The 14,538-nt window shown below is 41.9% G+C and overlaps 1 protein-coding gene across 2 annotated transcripts in view; it reads right to left on the bottom strand.

Moving 5' to 3' along the window:
* dus1l (dihydrouridine synthase 1-like (S. cerevisiae)) overlaps positions 1-14,538 on the bottom strand; it is a 199,516-nt gene that overhangs the window by 81,272 nt on the left and 103,706 nt on the right. For both annotated transcript variants that reach the window (XM_056287527.1, XM_056287528.1), the window contains exons 6-7: positions 13,845-13,927; positions 12,899-13,002 (exon numbers count right to left, since the gene is read on the bottom strand). In XM_056287527.1, coding sequence (XP_056143502.1) covers positions 12,899-13,002; positions 13,845-13,927 — 187 coding nt within the window. The remainder of the gene's footprint in view (positions 1-12,898; positions 13,003-13,844; positions 13,928-14,538) is intronic.

The following is a 14,538-nucleotide window of genomic DNA, read 5'->3' as shown; positions in this document are numbered from 1 at the left end:
AACTGCATCCTCAAAGTACAGCAGAGACTGTATGTTCTGAGGTGTCTCAAGAGTTTTGTTATGAGTACGAAAATTCTGACAGGGCTGCAGACTGTGACTGATTGATCACATTTTGTGATTTTTTTTTTCAAAGTGCGAGTGATTTTTTTTCAAAGGTAGCACCACTGCGACTGCACAACTAATGGACACTTAGAAAACAATAATTTCTCTTTTAGCCTTCTGATTGAAACTGTTCTGATATGATTGTGCCTTACGAATGTCTACAATAACTCTAGTCACACATAAGGCTGAGGATGGAGAAGGCAAATATGTGACCAGTAGGGCTGTCCCAAATGCATTATTTTGGGCCCCGAACCTTCGGTAGTAATCAACAGCAAATATTCGGAGCTTCGGCTTTGGGGGGGGGGGGGGGGGCGTCCATTCTCAACTAAGATGGACAACATTAGTGGTGCAACACGTCTCGATTTAATTCAAGCTATTAATTGTTAAGGATTCTGTTGTCCTACCGTATTGTTATTTGTTAATAAAAACATTTTCCAAAAGGTCTGGTGTGTTTTATGCATGTTTGTAATCCCGAGGGATTTGGGTGAATGAGGTCCCATCTATACTTTTTGTTACGCAACAGCTTGTGACAAATTTTCTTATCATGGATAAATTATAGACCTACATAAATGCTCATTATAATAAGCTCAGAATCCGAGACAACGCCAAGAAAGCGCTGTGAAACAGAAACGCAGAAACAGCATACTAGCTGCGGCAAATTTAAGATTTGAGATTTATATTTATACGATTTATACTTATTTATAATTTCTTCATTGTCATTTCTCAGTACTCACTAGGAGCAGTGGACAGGGCCAACTCCAGTTCCACACCCTATCAGCTTTTAGCCTAAGTCTATAACGTTTTACAACCTGAAACCAACAAGAGTCAATCAAAACACCCATATTTCTTTGATAACAACAATACTTTTTATGAGATAGCCGTAACGGTAGGCTTAACAGTGTAATAATCCGACATTTTTCTGACAAATCACAAATCACTCAGAAATAAAATTATTTTCACCAATTACCGACACAGTAAAGAACGAAAAATAAATTAAAAAACTGTAATAAATAGAACAAAGGTAGTGCAGCGCAGCTGAGGTCTTAGACATTTTGTCTTCTCTTTAACGGCCAACATGAAGTGAAGCGTGACGTCACTGCTGTGAGTGAGAGTGATGTCAGGCACCACAGCTGAGATGGTATATAGTTCCACATTCTAACAGTGCAATTAAAAAGCATAAATATGGTACAAGAAGGTGCTGACAATTTATTTTTGCAGGTCACCTTTATTGATAGACTGCATTTAGAAAAACAAAAAACAAAAACAAAAAAAAACCGAATATCCGAATCCCAAAATTGAAAACCCAACAAACAAATATTGGGATAGCTGAATATTCGGGTCCAGCCCCTAATGAATAGCTATCATACTCGTTTTAACGACCGCGGAGGACAATGTTATTATGTTCATAAAAGCAATTCTATGCACTGACCCCAAACAATAACACACAGCTATTAATGCAACACAGTAACAGTGTGGTCAGCTGGTCTTCAGGTTGAAGATTTTTCATTTCTGTCCACTTGTGTTCCCTCGCCAGCTCTGTTCGCTGTCGCGCAAGACTTTCCAACTCTCCATTAAGTGACTTGAACTTACTCATCCACATGTCTGATGCCTTCAGGTCAGCAACTTCCAGCTCAAAGTCTCCGATAGAGACCCCGGGGATGCATGTCAGGTCGATTTTGTCCACTGCACACTCATGTGGATGAGTGATGAACTTGAAAAGACCAGTGCGCGCACGAAATTCTCCAAAACGTGCTTTGAATGACTGCAGGAGATTGGACGTAAAGCCAACTAGCTGCTGGAGATCTAGATGTTGAGTGGAGTCACTTGCTACGCATGCATCTCTAAATTGTTGCAGTCTTTCAAAGTGCAGAAGACGACCTGTTTCAATGTCCCTGAGAAAGACTTCCAGCTTGCTTTCAAATGCAAACACTGCTTGTTGAAGGGATGAGATTGTATTTCCAATACCTTGCATTTTCACATTGAGCTGGTTCAGATGGCCAGTTATGTCCACGAGATAGTGAAACTGCAGGAGCCAGTCAGTGTTGTCTAGCTCAGGATGCTTGACGCCTTTAATTTCAAGAAAAGTCCGGATTTCACTCAGGCAAGCTGCAAAACGGCTGAGCACCTTCCCCCTTGACAACCAACGCACGATGCTGTGTAAAAGCAGACCGGGATAATGATTCCCAACTTCTTCTAACAGAGCTTTAAACTGGCGGTCATTTAAAGCTCGGGCAACAATAAAGTTGACCACTCGAATGACCAGCGACATCACCTCACCAAGCTCCTGGCCACACATCTGAGCGCAAAGCGCCTCCTGGTGCAGGATGCAATGAAAACTTAGGATGGCTCTCTTTTCATGTTCACGGAGAAGCGCTACAAATCCTTTGTTCTTCCCCAACATACAGGGTGCACCATCAGTACAGACAGAAATAAGTTTATCCATCGGTAGTTTTTTTTCTTTAGCAAACTCCATGAAAGACGTGAATAAATCCTCTCCTCTTGTTGTCCCTTTCATTGGCAAAACAGCCAAGCTTTCCTCACGCAGTGTGTCACCTGCAGCATACCTGGCAATTATACTGCACTGAGATAGATGGCTAACGTCTGTTGACTCATTTAACGCGAGAGAAAAGTATGTCCCGGCGTTTATGTCCTTTATTTGTGTTTCCTCGACTTGATTTGCCATCATGATGCTACGATCGTGCACAGTTCTTGCTAACAGGGGCATGTCTTTTATTCGTTTGATTATCTTGTCTTTATTTGGGAAGTCATCAAACAGTTCATTGGCCACATCAAGCATGAATGTTTTGGCATACTCGCCATCTGTGAATGACTTTCCATTCCTTACTATTGCCAAAGCACCCGCAAAGCTAGCGGAATTCCCGTCACCTTGCTTGGTCCACACACGTAGTTGCTGCTGACTCGTCTGCACTTTCCGCTGTAGCTCCTCGCATGCCCTTTTCCTGCTGTCCCCCGCTGGATATTTTGATGCAAATGAAGCATGGTGCGTATCGAAGTGCCGCTTTATATTTGACCGTTTCATCGATGCAATTTTATCATTGCATATTAGACATACCGCAGATCCTGCTCTCTCCACAAATGCAAATTCCTCTGTCCACGTAGCCTGGAATGCACGGTAATCATGGTCTTTTTTTCTTTTCGCCATCTTTTCCGTTACAAGGGTTGAAGCGGATAAACTAGTTGGCTATCTGATAAAATTGATTTCTTCACCTTTACAATGACCCGGACATGCTCGCGAGCCATTGGTTCCCGACCCGACCCACGGGTGACCCGTGACCCGTGAAATTTATCTTCAAAACTAATTTCTGTTTACTTTAAAATGACACCGTATTATTAAGAAATATCACAAGTATTTTAAAATCAGTTCCAAACTGATTTTTTTTTAAAAAAATGTCCAACTCAAAATTGTCTGGGAGCCATATGCCGTTACCGGAAGAGCCATAGGTTCCCGACCGCTGCTGTAGGAGATGCCATTCTTTGGAGGATTGGCATGACTTATACAGTGGTGAAACAAAACAGACACTGGTGAAGTAGATGGTTCAACACAGAAGAGCTAATTCATCAGGCCAGGACTCCACAGTCGACACCCATCTACAGACCAGTGGTCAGTCCTTCGAGAATGAGGATGTGCACATCCTTGATAGGAAGAAACATTGGTTTGAATGGGGAGTCAAAGAGGCCATCTATGTGAAGCGGGGATGACCAAACCTGAACCGGGGGGGGGGGGGGGGCTAAGCGTACATCTGTCACCATCTTAAAATGCTGTGATTGACACCATTCCTGAATTCTCTGAGAATAGTACACATTGCCATTGTAACTCTTGTTAATGGTCACGGCAAATTGGATATGAAATGTATTGTTGATTTTGGTCGTTACACCACTGTATTGTTTATAAGGACGGGGATACCTGTAGTCAGTTTTAACTGAGGAGGTCACTTAGATGAGTGATAAAACGTTTCTCTCAATAAACATTGTGTCCAGATGAACTGATTAAACTTTCTGTTGAATCATCACTCGGTTACGCTTAGACAGCGGTTATCCTTCTCTTCTCTCCAATCAATTCAATTCAATTTAATGATGCTTCATTGGCATGGCTGCATTAATTGCAATGTTGCCAAAGCAGGTGACAGCAAAACAGGTTAACAGAGTACCAAAAAAAAAGGTAAAAGGAATAGATAGAACTGGCAGAAACATAGAACAGCACTTGAACAACAACTGACAATAATTGAGAGTGTTTTGGTTACTCACTGACCCTTAGGCTATGGCATTCTGACACATATTGTGCCGCAAGGTGTGCACTTTGGCCTTCTCCTAAAATAAGTGGCCATTGTTCTTTCTCATCCAGGAGTAGAAAATTTGGAATCTGGTTTTCAAATTTCTCCTGGTATTTTTCTCTTATGTTCTGGAATTTCTCACAATTTAGGAGGAAGTGCATCTGTCTCGACCTCACCTGCCATACAGTGACCACATATTCTTTGCTCTGTTGGTAACCAAGATTTTTTTGTGTCTGCCCTTTCCAATGGCTAGACTGTCGTCACTGAGCCTGTACTTGGTAAGGATCTGTCTCTGCTTACTATCTCTGACAGTGGAGAAATAGTCAGCCAATTTGTATTCTCTTTTTAGGGCCCGATAACATTCTAATTTGTGTTGTAATTTGGTTTCTATGTCCCAATGTTCTAAATATGAGTTTTTGCATTGTTTGATGATTTGGTTTACTCTAATCTGTGGTTGGTTAGCAGTGCTAGTCTGAAACTCACCTATGTTAGTGGTTACAGAGTTAGTTAGTTTCAGAACCAGCTGACTGAGGGGACTCCTCCTTAGCTCTTGGATTTAGAATGCTTTAAATTGCAATGTGTCATGGGGACTTGATTTAAGGTGCATCAAGAATTTAAGTGATCTTTTTTGAATATTTATTATCAATGGGAAATGGCCTAATTCTGCCCTGCATGCATTTGTTGGTGTTTTTTTTGTTGTTGTTGTACATTTAGCAATTTTCAACAGAATTCTGCATGCAGAGCTTCTACTGGATGTTTGTGCCATCTAGTGTAGTCTTGCTGACTGAGTGGACCTCAGACTTCACTTCCATATACTGCAATGGGCAGGATGACACTGTCAAAGATTTTGGACCAGATTTTAATTGGGATGTCTGTTTTATAGAATTTTCTTTTTATTGCACAGAAAGTTCTTCGGACTTTCTCTTTAAGTGCATTCACTGCCGGACCAAAGTTTCTCGAGGCACTGATTTTCAGTCCCAGGTAATCATGATTTAATGTGTGCTCTAGGGCGGTGTTACCTAGAGTAAATAAATAGGTGTCTACTTTCCTGACACCTGGGCTTCTTCTGGAAGATCATATATTTTGTTTTAAGTTTACTGCCAAGGCCCAGTTCTGACAGTATTTCTCTAGCAGATCCAGATGCTGCTGTAGACCTTGTTCTGTGGGTGACAGCAGCACCAGGTCATCTGCATAGAACAAGAACTTAACTTCTGTGTTGTTTAGGGTGAGGCCAGGAGCTGCAGATTGTTCCAGTAACACCGCTAACTCATTGATGTAGATATTAAACAGGGTTGGACTCAAACTGCAGCCCTGTCTCACCCCTCACCGATCAACTGGTGTACTCCTGGCTCTTGGCTTTGACAAACACCCAGTTAGGATAACCACACTTAACCAGGGCCTGTTTAATGTGGGATTTCTCCCCTTCCTTGGCCGCTGTGTCAGTAGGGTTGTTGTCAGCTCAGTGGTACAGCGTCCTAATGATTCCTAGTTTGTGCTCCAGTGAAAGCCTTAAGTACTGATCAGTATGCGTTGGTTTACAGTAAACAACAATCAAATGTCTGCTCTAACCAACTGTAATTTCACAGTTTAAGAAGGCTAACTTGTCATTTTTCACATCCTACCTGGTGAACTTGATATGGTTGTCCACAGAGTTAAATGTGGTCGGTGAAATGTTGTACAGCCTGAGATTTAATTTAAACCCAGGTGTCGTCAACATTTCTGAGCTAAAGGCTAGGTGGTGACCCTGGCTATCAGAATCAGAATCAGAATACTTTATTTATCCTCAAGGGGAAAGGACTTCACAGCCCTCTTTTCCACTTCCTCCATATACAAGTTGGCCACTATAGGTGAAACTGGGGAACCCATAGCACACCAAGTTTTCTGCCTATATACAAACCCCAATTCCAATGAAGTTGGGACGTTGTGTAAAATGTAAATAAAAACAGAATACAATGATTTGCAAATCCTTTTCGACATATAATCAATTGAATACACTACAAAAACAAGATATTTAATGTTCAAACTGATAAACTTTATTGGGTTTTTTTTTGCAAATATTCACTCATTTTGAATTTGATGCCTCCAACACATTCCAAAAAAGCTGAGACAGGGGCATGTTCACCACTGTGTTACATCACCTGTCCTTTTAACAACACTCAATAAGCGTTTGGGAACTGAGGACACTAATTGTTGAAGCTTTGTAGGTGGAATCCTTTCCCATTCTTGCTTGATGTACGACTTAATTTGCTCAACAGTCCGGGGTCTCCGTTGTCGTATTTTGCGCTTCATAATGCGCCACACATTTTCAATGGGAGACAGGTCTGGACTGCAGGCAGGCCAGTCTAGTACCCGCACTCTTTTACTACGAAGCCACGCTGTTGTAACACGTACAGAATGTGGCTTGGCATTGTCTTGCTGAAATAAGCAGGGACATCCCTGAAAAAGACATCGCTTAGATGGCAGCATATGTTGCTCCAAAACCTGTAAGTACCTTTCAGCATTAATGGTGCCTTCACAGATGTGCAAGTTACCCATGCCATGGGCACTAACACGCCCCCATACCATCACAGATGCTGGTTTTTGAACTTTGCCCTGATAACAATCTGGATGGTCCTTTTCCTCTTTAGCCCGGAGGACATGATGTCCATGATTTCCAAAAACAATCTGAAATGTGGACTCGTCAGACCACAGCACACTTTTCCATTTTGCGTCAGTCCATCTCAGATGAGCTCGGGCGCAGAGAAGCCGGCGGCGTTTCTGGGTGTTGTTGATATATGGCTTTCGCTTTGCATGGTAGAGTTTTAACTTGCACTTGCAGATGTAGCGACGAACTGTGTTAACTGACAATGGTTTTCCAAAGTGTTCCTGAGCCCACGTGGTAATATCCTTTACAGAATGATGTCGGTTTTTAATGCAGTGCTGCTTGAGGGATCGAAGGTCACGGGCATTCAATGTCGGTTTTCGGCCTTGCCACTTACATGCAGAGATTTCTCCGGATTCTCTGAATCTTTTGATGATATTATGAACTGTAGATGATGAAATCCCCAAATTCCTTGCAATTGTATGTTGAGAAACGTTGTTCTTAAACTGTTGGGCTATTTGCTCACGCAGTTGTTCACAAAGTGGTGAACCTTGCCCCATCCTTGCATGTGAACGACTGAGCCTTTCGGGGATGCTCCTTTTATACCCATTCATGACACTCACCTGTTTCCAATTAACCTGTTCACCTGTGGAATGTTCCAAACAGGTGTTTTTTGAGCAGTCCTCAACTTTCCCAGTCTTTTGTTGCCCCTGTCCCAGCTTCTTTGGGACGTGTTGCAGGCATCAAATTCAAGATTAGTCGAGCGGAATAAACCGCCGTTCTTGCAATCCGCTCGTCATGTGGCTGGGAGGGTCATATCCCAACCTCGCCGTAACCACTCACGGCAAGAGCGTCCACGGGGTAAGGCATTCATTAGGCCACCCTTACCCGAGGGATAGTGGGTGTAGATCGGTGTAGTGTTCGGGGACTCGTCGTTCTCCAGCGACCCCTCTGGCCCACCCGGGCACCTGCAGCCAAGCAACTGAAAGCATTCTCCCTATGCCTCCTTCGCGGCTTGAAGGTGATGCAATCCATGCGAGGCTTCAGTGTGTAAAATAGCGAGAGCAGCCGACACGAGTTTGAAGGAAGCTGGTGTTAAGTCTATCTCCTTCCTGTGGAAACGTGAGCGAGGGGAGTTATTCGACAAGAATTCCGGCCATATGCCATTGGGTTAATCGGGTGGGATAAGGGGAAAAACTAGAAATAATTTTTTTTTTAAATTCAAAATTAGTGAATATTTGCAAAAAACAATAAAGTTAATCGTTTGAATATTAAATGTCTTGTCTTTGTAGTGTATTCAATTGAATATAGGTATAAAAGGATTTGTAAATCATTGTATTCTGTTTTTATTCACGTTTTACACAACGTCCCAACTTCATTGGAAGTGGGGCTTGTAGTACTGCCGCCTGTATGTGAAGTACGTGGCCTGAAAACAGATACACTTGGGTCAGTGTGAAGGGTGGTCCTATTGCTATGGGTGGGGTCATCCTGAAGTTTTATATGGACAACCTCCATATAATAAGCTTAATAAGAGACTATTTGTTTCATTCACCTCAATAATGATGTCCCTCACCTTTATCCACAAAACCCATAGTGTTCTGAATGTGAGGTTCAGTACTGCCTACCAATGGGTTAAGAATAGATGCCAGATACTTAGAGATCAGGAATCAGGAACATTTATTTGTCATTTCATTTCATGCACTTGCGTACATGAACTAAAAACTAAATATCGTTTCCCCCAGCCCACAGCAGTGCAATGCAAAGACAAAAACACATATCCAAATGTCAAGAACACATATACCTAAACTACTACAAAAACTACAAAACTATAAAAACACAAATATCCAACATATCAAAAAAAAAAAAAATTTTTTTCACTGTCCAAGAGAACGAACACCAGCCGGGATGACTGTCGGAACTGCCGGTCTGCATGGGCTGGCAGTTAGCTTAGCCTGCCCCGCTTCCGCGTCTTGTCAGACCGCCCACGGTGCTTCCTCTTAGGGCACAGCTCCGGGCAGGGGCCGTGGTCCTTGGGCCCCCCGGACGCTGCAGACCAGGCTTCCCCAGCCAATCCAACACCAGCTCTCCCAGCCAGACACCCTTGACACACCTCCCCGCATGGCACATGACGACACCAAAAGCACAGTCAATGCCAGGCGAGGCCGCTGCCAGACCACCCTCGGTGTTATGGTAACTGCCCATCTGTATGGGCTAGCAGTTAGCTTAGCCTGCCCCGCTTTCATGTCCTGTCAGACCGCCCTCGGTACTTCCTCCCCGGGCGCTGTTCTGGGCAGGGCTGTGGTCACTGGGCTAAAAGGATGCAGCAGACCAAGCTCTCCCAGCCGATCCAGCGCCAGCTCTCCCAGCCATCAAACGACGACAACTTTGACACAGATGTGGACAAAGATACTGCATGGACGGTGCTGAGTGAGGCTACCACAAACATGAGTTCATGCCGCCATCTTCCCACACTGGTACTGGGTGAGGCCGATGCAAACTTGAGTTTGCGTCACCATCTTCCAACACCGGAAGCGGAAACAGAGATGTTATAGGTTACTGAGTTAATGATAACTACAATAAGCTGTAATGGCACATCCTGTTTATGTATCTTAGGTAAACCATACTGACTAGGTGTAGCTTACCCTGCTTAATAATCACAATTCGGTCATTAGCATTGTTCTTTTCTAACCGTTTCAGACAATGTATCACCTTTTTCTTGTAACCACTACCTGGATCTCGTTTCAGGAGCTCATAAGTATTTATATCAGTAATTCATTCATTCATTCATCTTCAGCCGCTTCTCTGGGGTCGGGTCACGGTGGCAGCAAGCTAAGTAGGGCACTCCAGACATCCCTCTCCCCAACAACACCCTCCAGCTCCTCCTGCAGGATCCCAAGGCATTCCCAGGCCAGACTGGACATATAGTTCCTCCAGCGAGTTCTGGGTCTACCCCTGGGTCTCCTCCCAGTTGGCCGTGCCCTGTAAACCTCCAAAGGAAGTCGCCCAGGAGGCATCCTAATCAGATGCCCGAACCACCTCAACTGGCTCCTTTTGACGCGAAGGAGCAGCGGCTGTACTCTGAGCCCCCTCCAGATGTCCGAGCTCCTCACCCTATCTCTAAGGCTGAGCCCAGACACCCTACAGAGGAAACTCATTTCAGCCACTTGTATCCGCCTTTATGTTGGTAAGTAATGGCATAATTTTCTCATTATAGTCTGTGTGGTTAAATAAAACAGTGCATCTACTTTTGTCCACTGGAAGGATGATGATGTTATTGTCCTTACTGAGAGTCGTGAGTGCATTCCTCTTGTCTCTGCTGATATTGGACAGCGGCACCTTCACATTGCTGAAGCAAGCTGAAACTTTCGTCATGTATTTCATCAAGTCTCGGCATGTATCTGGCATCTGTCTATCTGTCTGCCATTGAGGGTGCCATCCATTGTCTGCCAATGTCTCTGGCATGCAGCAAGTAGGTTGAACTTCTTTTGCTGCCTGATTTTCGACTTTCCACATTGTGTTAGATGAGCCTTATCCGTGAACTCAATCACATGTTGGAAAGTGGACTCATGTAGACGTGATGTCTCTGTTGGATCTGCTCCTCTTTAGCTTTCAACGCATCAATTGTAAAATTAGTTTGTCTCACCCGTTCGTTCAACAGCTGGCTCTGTGCCTTCTGGAGGATCTTAGCTCGGTTAGCTCAGTGGCCCTTGACCAAGGATTTCATTTGCAGGCTCTTAGGTGTAATTCTGCTCCGTCTGCACCTGAGGCTGAACCTCAGGCGGTTCTTGTAGTCTACCAGCTTACATGCCGTCCGCTCATACCCATGTACAAGTTTAAGGCCATCCTCGACAAAATGAGTCAAAATGTCTTCATTCATCCTCAATAATCCAGGTAAGGAAATCCCAGGAAGTTGAATCAGTTCATCTGGACACAACGTGTAGTGGGAGAACCGTTTCATCACTCATCTAATTGATTTCATCAGTCTCAGCTGACACCTTATAAACAGCACAGTTACAAAATGACTGAAACCAGCAATCAGTTTCATAATGGTCATGTGTACTATTTAAAAAGGATTGGGAAGTAGTTGTAATCACTAATCAATTAATTAATTATGCTACTGCGTGTGCCATGCATCAATATTCAATGAATGACATTAACAATGTAACAATGTACATTGTTACATCATGCCAATAAAGACATTTGAATTGAATGGAACTGCTGTCAGGATCGGTCTACCTGATACTTCCAGCAATTAGATGACTTCGTGCTTTCAGATGAGCTAACAGCTAGAATCTGTTTTTCTTGAAGTTTGTGTGAATAAGCTACCTGTGCCCTTTCTTGGCATGTGCGCTTGACTTATCAGTATAGCCTACTGCATGTGCCTTGCATCAATATTCAAGGAAGGAAGCTTAGCTCAATAATAACACTATTATTACTTGCTTCTGTTATTATTTTCATCATCATCACAAAAAAATGCTATTTAGTCACATACACCAAGGCTTATATTTTTAATGGGTTTTTTTTTCTTTCCATTTCACTTGGTGAGGTGTTAGAATAGCATATAGCAGGGTGGCCTGTGTGTGGTCAAATTGTGGTTTATCAATTTGCAGCGCATTTCTCAAATGCTGTGTAGCTACAGATACGTTGTCAGTGTGGTGCATGTGTTTTCTTAATTTGCTTGTTTTTTTCACTGAGAAATCTGTCTTTTCAGTTTGTTCTCAGCTATCATAACATGTGTGGTGAAAAGGAATTTGTCTTACATTTGTGTATTCATTTGCACTGCTCTCCCTTCCTCCCTCTCTCTAAAAGGTGTAATTTCAGAAAACCATTTCTGCAGCAGCTCAATGGCAGGAGAAAATGAAAAGGATGTGTACAGATAGCCTTGGCTACTAGAGAAGGTGGAAGACAGTAGCCTCATGCAGCCAGCCTTAAATATCCAAATCCAATCAAGTTTTTTCACTAATAGTCTGGAAAGGATCCATTAGAAAATCCACTGAGCCCAGCAGCTGGAAGTCCCAAAAGAGCAGCAGCAAACTAGGGTAGGGTTTACATTATGATGACGGTGCTGCTCTCTGGTTTTGGATTCCAAATATTCACTAGTTTTGCCTTAGAAATAATTGGAAGGTTTTTTTTCCCAAAGTAAAACAAGCTACAGTGAGCAGCTCAGCCATTGTTGTTTTCCAAATACGGTTGGTCATCATCATCTAAAAAAACGGAGCTGGTTAAATTTAGACAAGGCTAGCCAGAAAGAAATGCAAGGGCAAAGAAAGGTGAGAAAAGATGCAGAACTATTGTTTTATTGTTGAGTTGTAGTGTTGTTATTTTGTTATAATGTTGTTCTCGGTTAATATAGTAATCTTGTATTCTTGAGCTGTTATTGGACACTTACTGAAAGTTTTAAAGATAGAAAATTAAGATAAATATTTCTGGTTCAAACACATTTTTAATATATCTGTTTTATCTACTACTCTATATTTTTTACGAACACTCTGAATAATTCTACTGTAAGTATTTACATAAAGTAGGGCTACAGAAAAAAAAATAAGTACAGCGGGTGGCTGAAAGAAAAATGAAAACAACTGCCTCATGATATTCTAGTTTACTTTAGGTCATGTCAGTATTATTGCGGCCAATGAAATAGGGCCAGTATATTCGGGCTGATTGTTGGCAGTCATTCAAAATGCCGTTGGTCTGAAGGCACCAATGCTGGGCCAGCTGCATCATTATTGGCCCACAACAATAGGGCCGCAATCATGCCAATTGTTCATTACTAGCTGGGATTGTTTTAATTACAATCACTACTTAATTAACAGTAATTTGTGTAATTAATTGGCAGCAATTTAAAGGGTTACCAGCCATTTAACTGAACGTCTTATGTTAAAAAGTGGTTTTAGAGCTGATTGTTTGTGTAGATGTTCCTCACCAGCACTCATTACCCCCTGCACTCCTGTCTCCTGAATGCAGCGCAATACATCACTCAGATGCTGGATGTTGCCATTGGCAAAGACCGGAATGCACACAGCTTTTCTGCAGAAAATACAAATTTATGACTTGGAGAATGGAGACACTAAACTGCAAAAAAAACAACAAAAAAAAACAACAAAAAAACAAAACAAAACCAAAACACACACACACACACACACACACACACACACACACACACACACACACACACACACACACACACACACACACACATCCAGCCATTTTCAAAAATCAGAATATGCATCATTATATCTTTAATTTGCTTCATGATTGCTAGTTTATAAATACAATACAGGATACAATACTACAATACTCTTTGCAACAGGAAAAAGGTATTGGCTAATCACATAAGTTTTCTCAATAACTCACAAGAAACAGAAGAATAACATTTATGTTATTTTAGCCCAAAATGACCTGTTAAGGCACATTTCATTGGCATTGCAGCTTCGGAAATTTTTCTTAATCTGTCCATTTCTTAGCTGTAAATCACCTTTCGCAAGTTTTCAAAATCGTACTTTTGAGGTGTTTTAGTAAGAATTGTATTCTTACAGCATCAAATGTGAAAAAAATCTGTTACTATGTATATTGATTGCTTCCTACAAATAAGATAGCTAGCAGTATTGAACTCGGTCACATAGGTATTCTCATCTCAAAAGAGATCCTGAACAAAGTACTTTTTAATGCATACTGTGTTGCTAGTTACTTTCTGACTTATCCTGTCTGGTGTAGTCTACATCTATAGTATTCCACTCATTTGGTTTACTGTTGTTTTGACCATTTGGTAACATGAAAAATCCTAGGCCTAATCTAAAAGTTTCAAGTGTAAGACTACCAAACTTGACTACATTTTTGAACATTAGATTAAAACACGTTACATAGCTTACCTTACAGCTCTGATGTGCTCCCAGCTAGCTATGCCCGTCGTGGCTCCTTTCTGGTCTTTGGTGCGGCCGTGTACTGTTAGCAACTGAGAAATAGATGAAGAGTGACAAATTTTAGCTCTTATTACATTTACTCATTAGGCAAACATCTTCATCAAAAGCAACTTCCAACAGAGTCAGCAATTAGCATATGAATTTAAGTGGTGCAAGCTAGCACCAAAGACCATTAAATAGTAATCATACCATAGTCAAGAGTACATGTCATGTGAAGTGCATTTAGTATAACTACACCTTGGATAATTATGAGGTGTCGAACAGGAGAATAAAAACTCAAAATAGATTTTTGTATATTGACACAACAGTATAACAGACATACTATCATCAACATAAAAGCATAAAATGTCAAGTGCAAGTAGAATAAGGACACAATTGTGGCCATCAATAACAATGGTGTCTAAGAAAGTTGGGGCACAATAGTAATAGTCGATAACAGTATTAAAGGATTCATATTCAATGGAAACAGCCACAAGACAGCTGACAAATGTTGTTTAGAGAACATTCAAGGTTTTAGGTAGGCCTGAAAAAGTAATGACTTAAGGCTTTTCTTTAAATATGTAAGCGAGCCCATAGCTCTGAAGGAGGCCAGGAGTTTATTATACCATTTTGGACCCGGGTGAGGGAAAAGTTCGAACCATGT

This window comes from Lampris incognitus, chromosome 10 (genome assembly GCF_029633865.1).
Source record: "Lampris incognitus isolate fLamInc1 chromosome 10, fLamInc1.hap2, whole genome shotgun sequence".
Lineage (NCBI taxonomy): Eukaryota > Metazoa > Chordata > Actinopteri > Lampriformes > Lampridae > Lampris > Lampris incognitus.
This window is presented reverse-complemented; position numbering and strand designations above follow the sequence as displayed.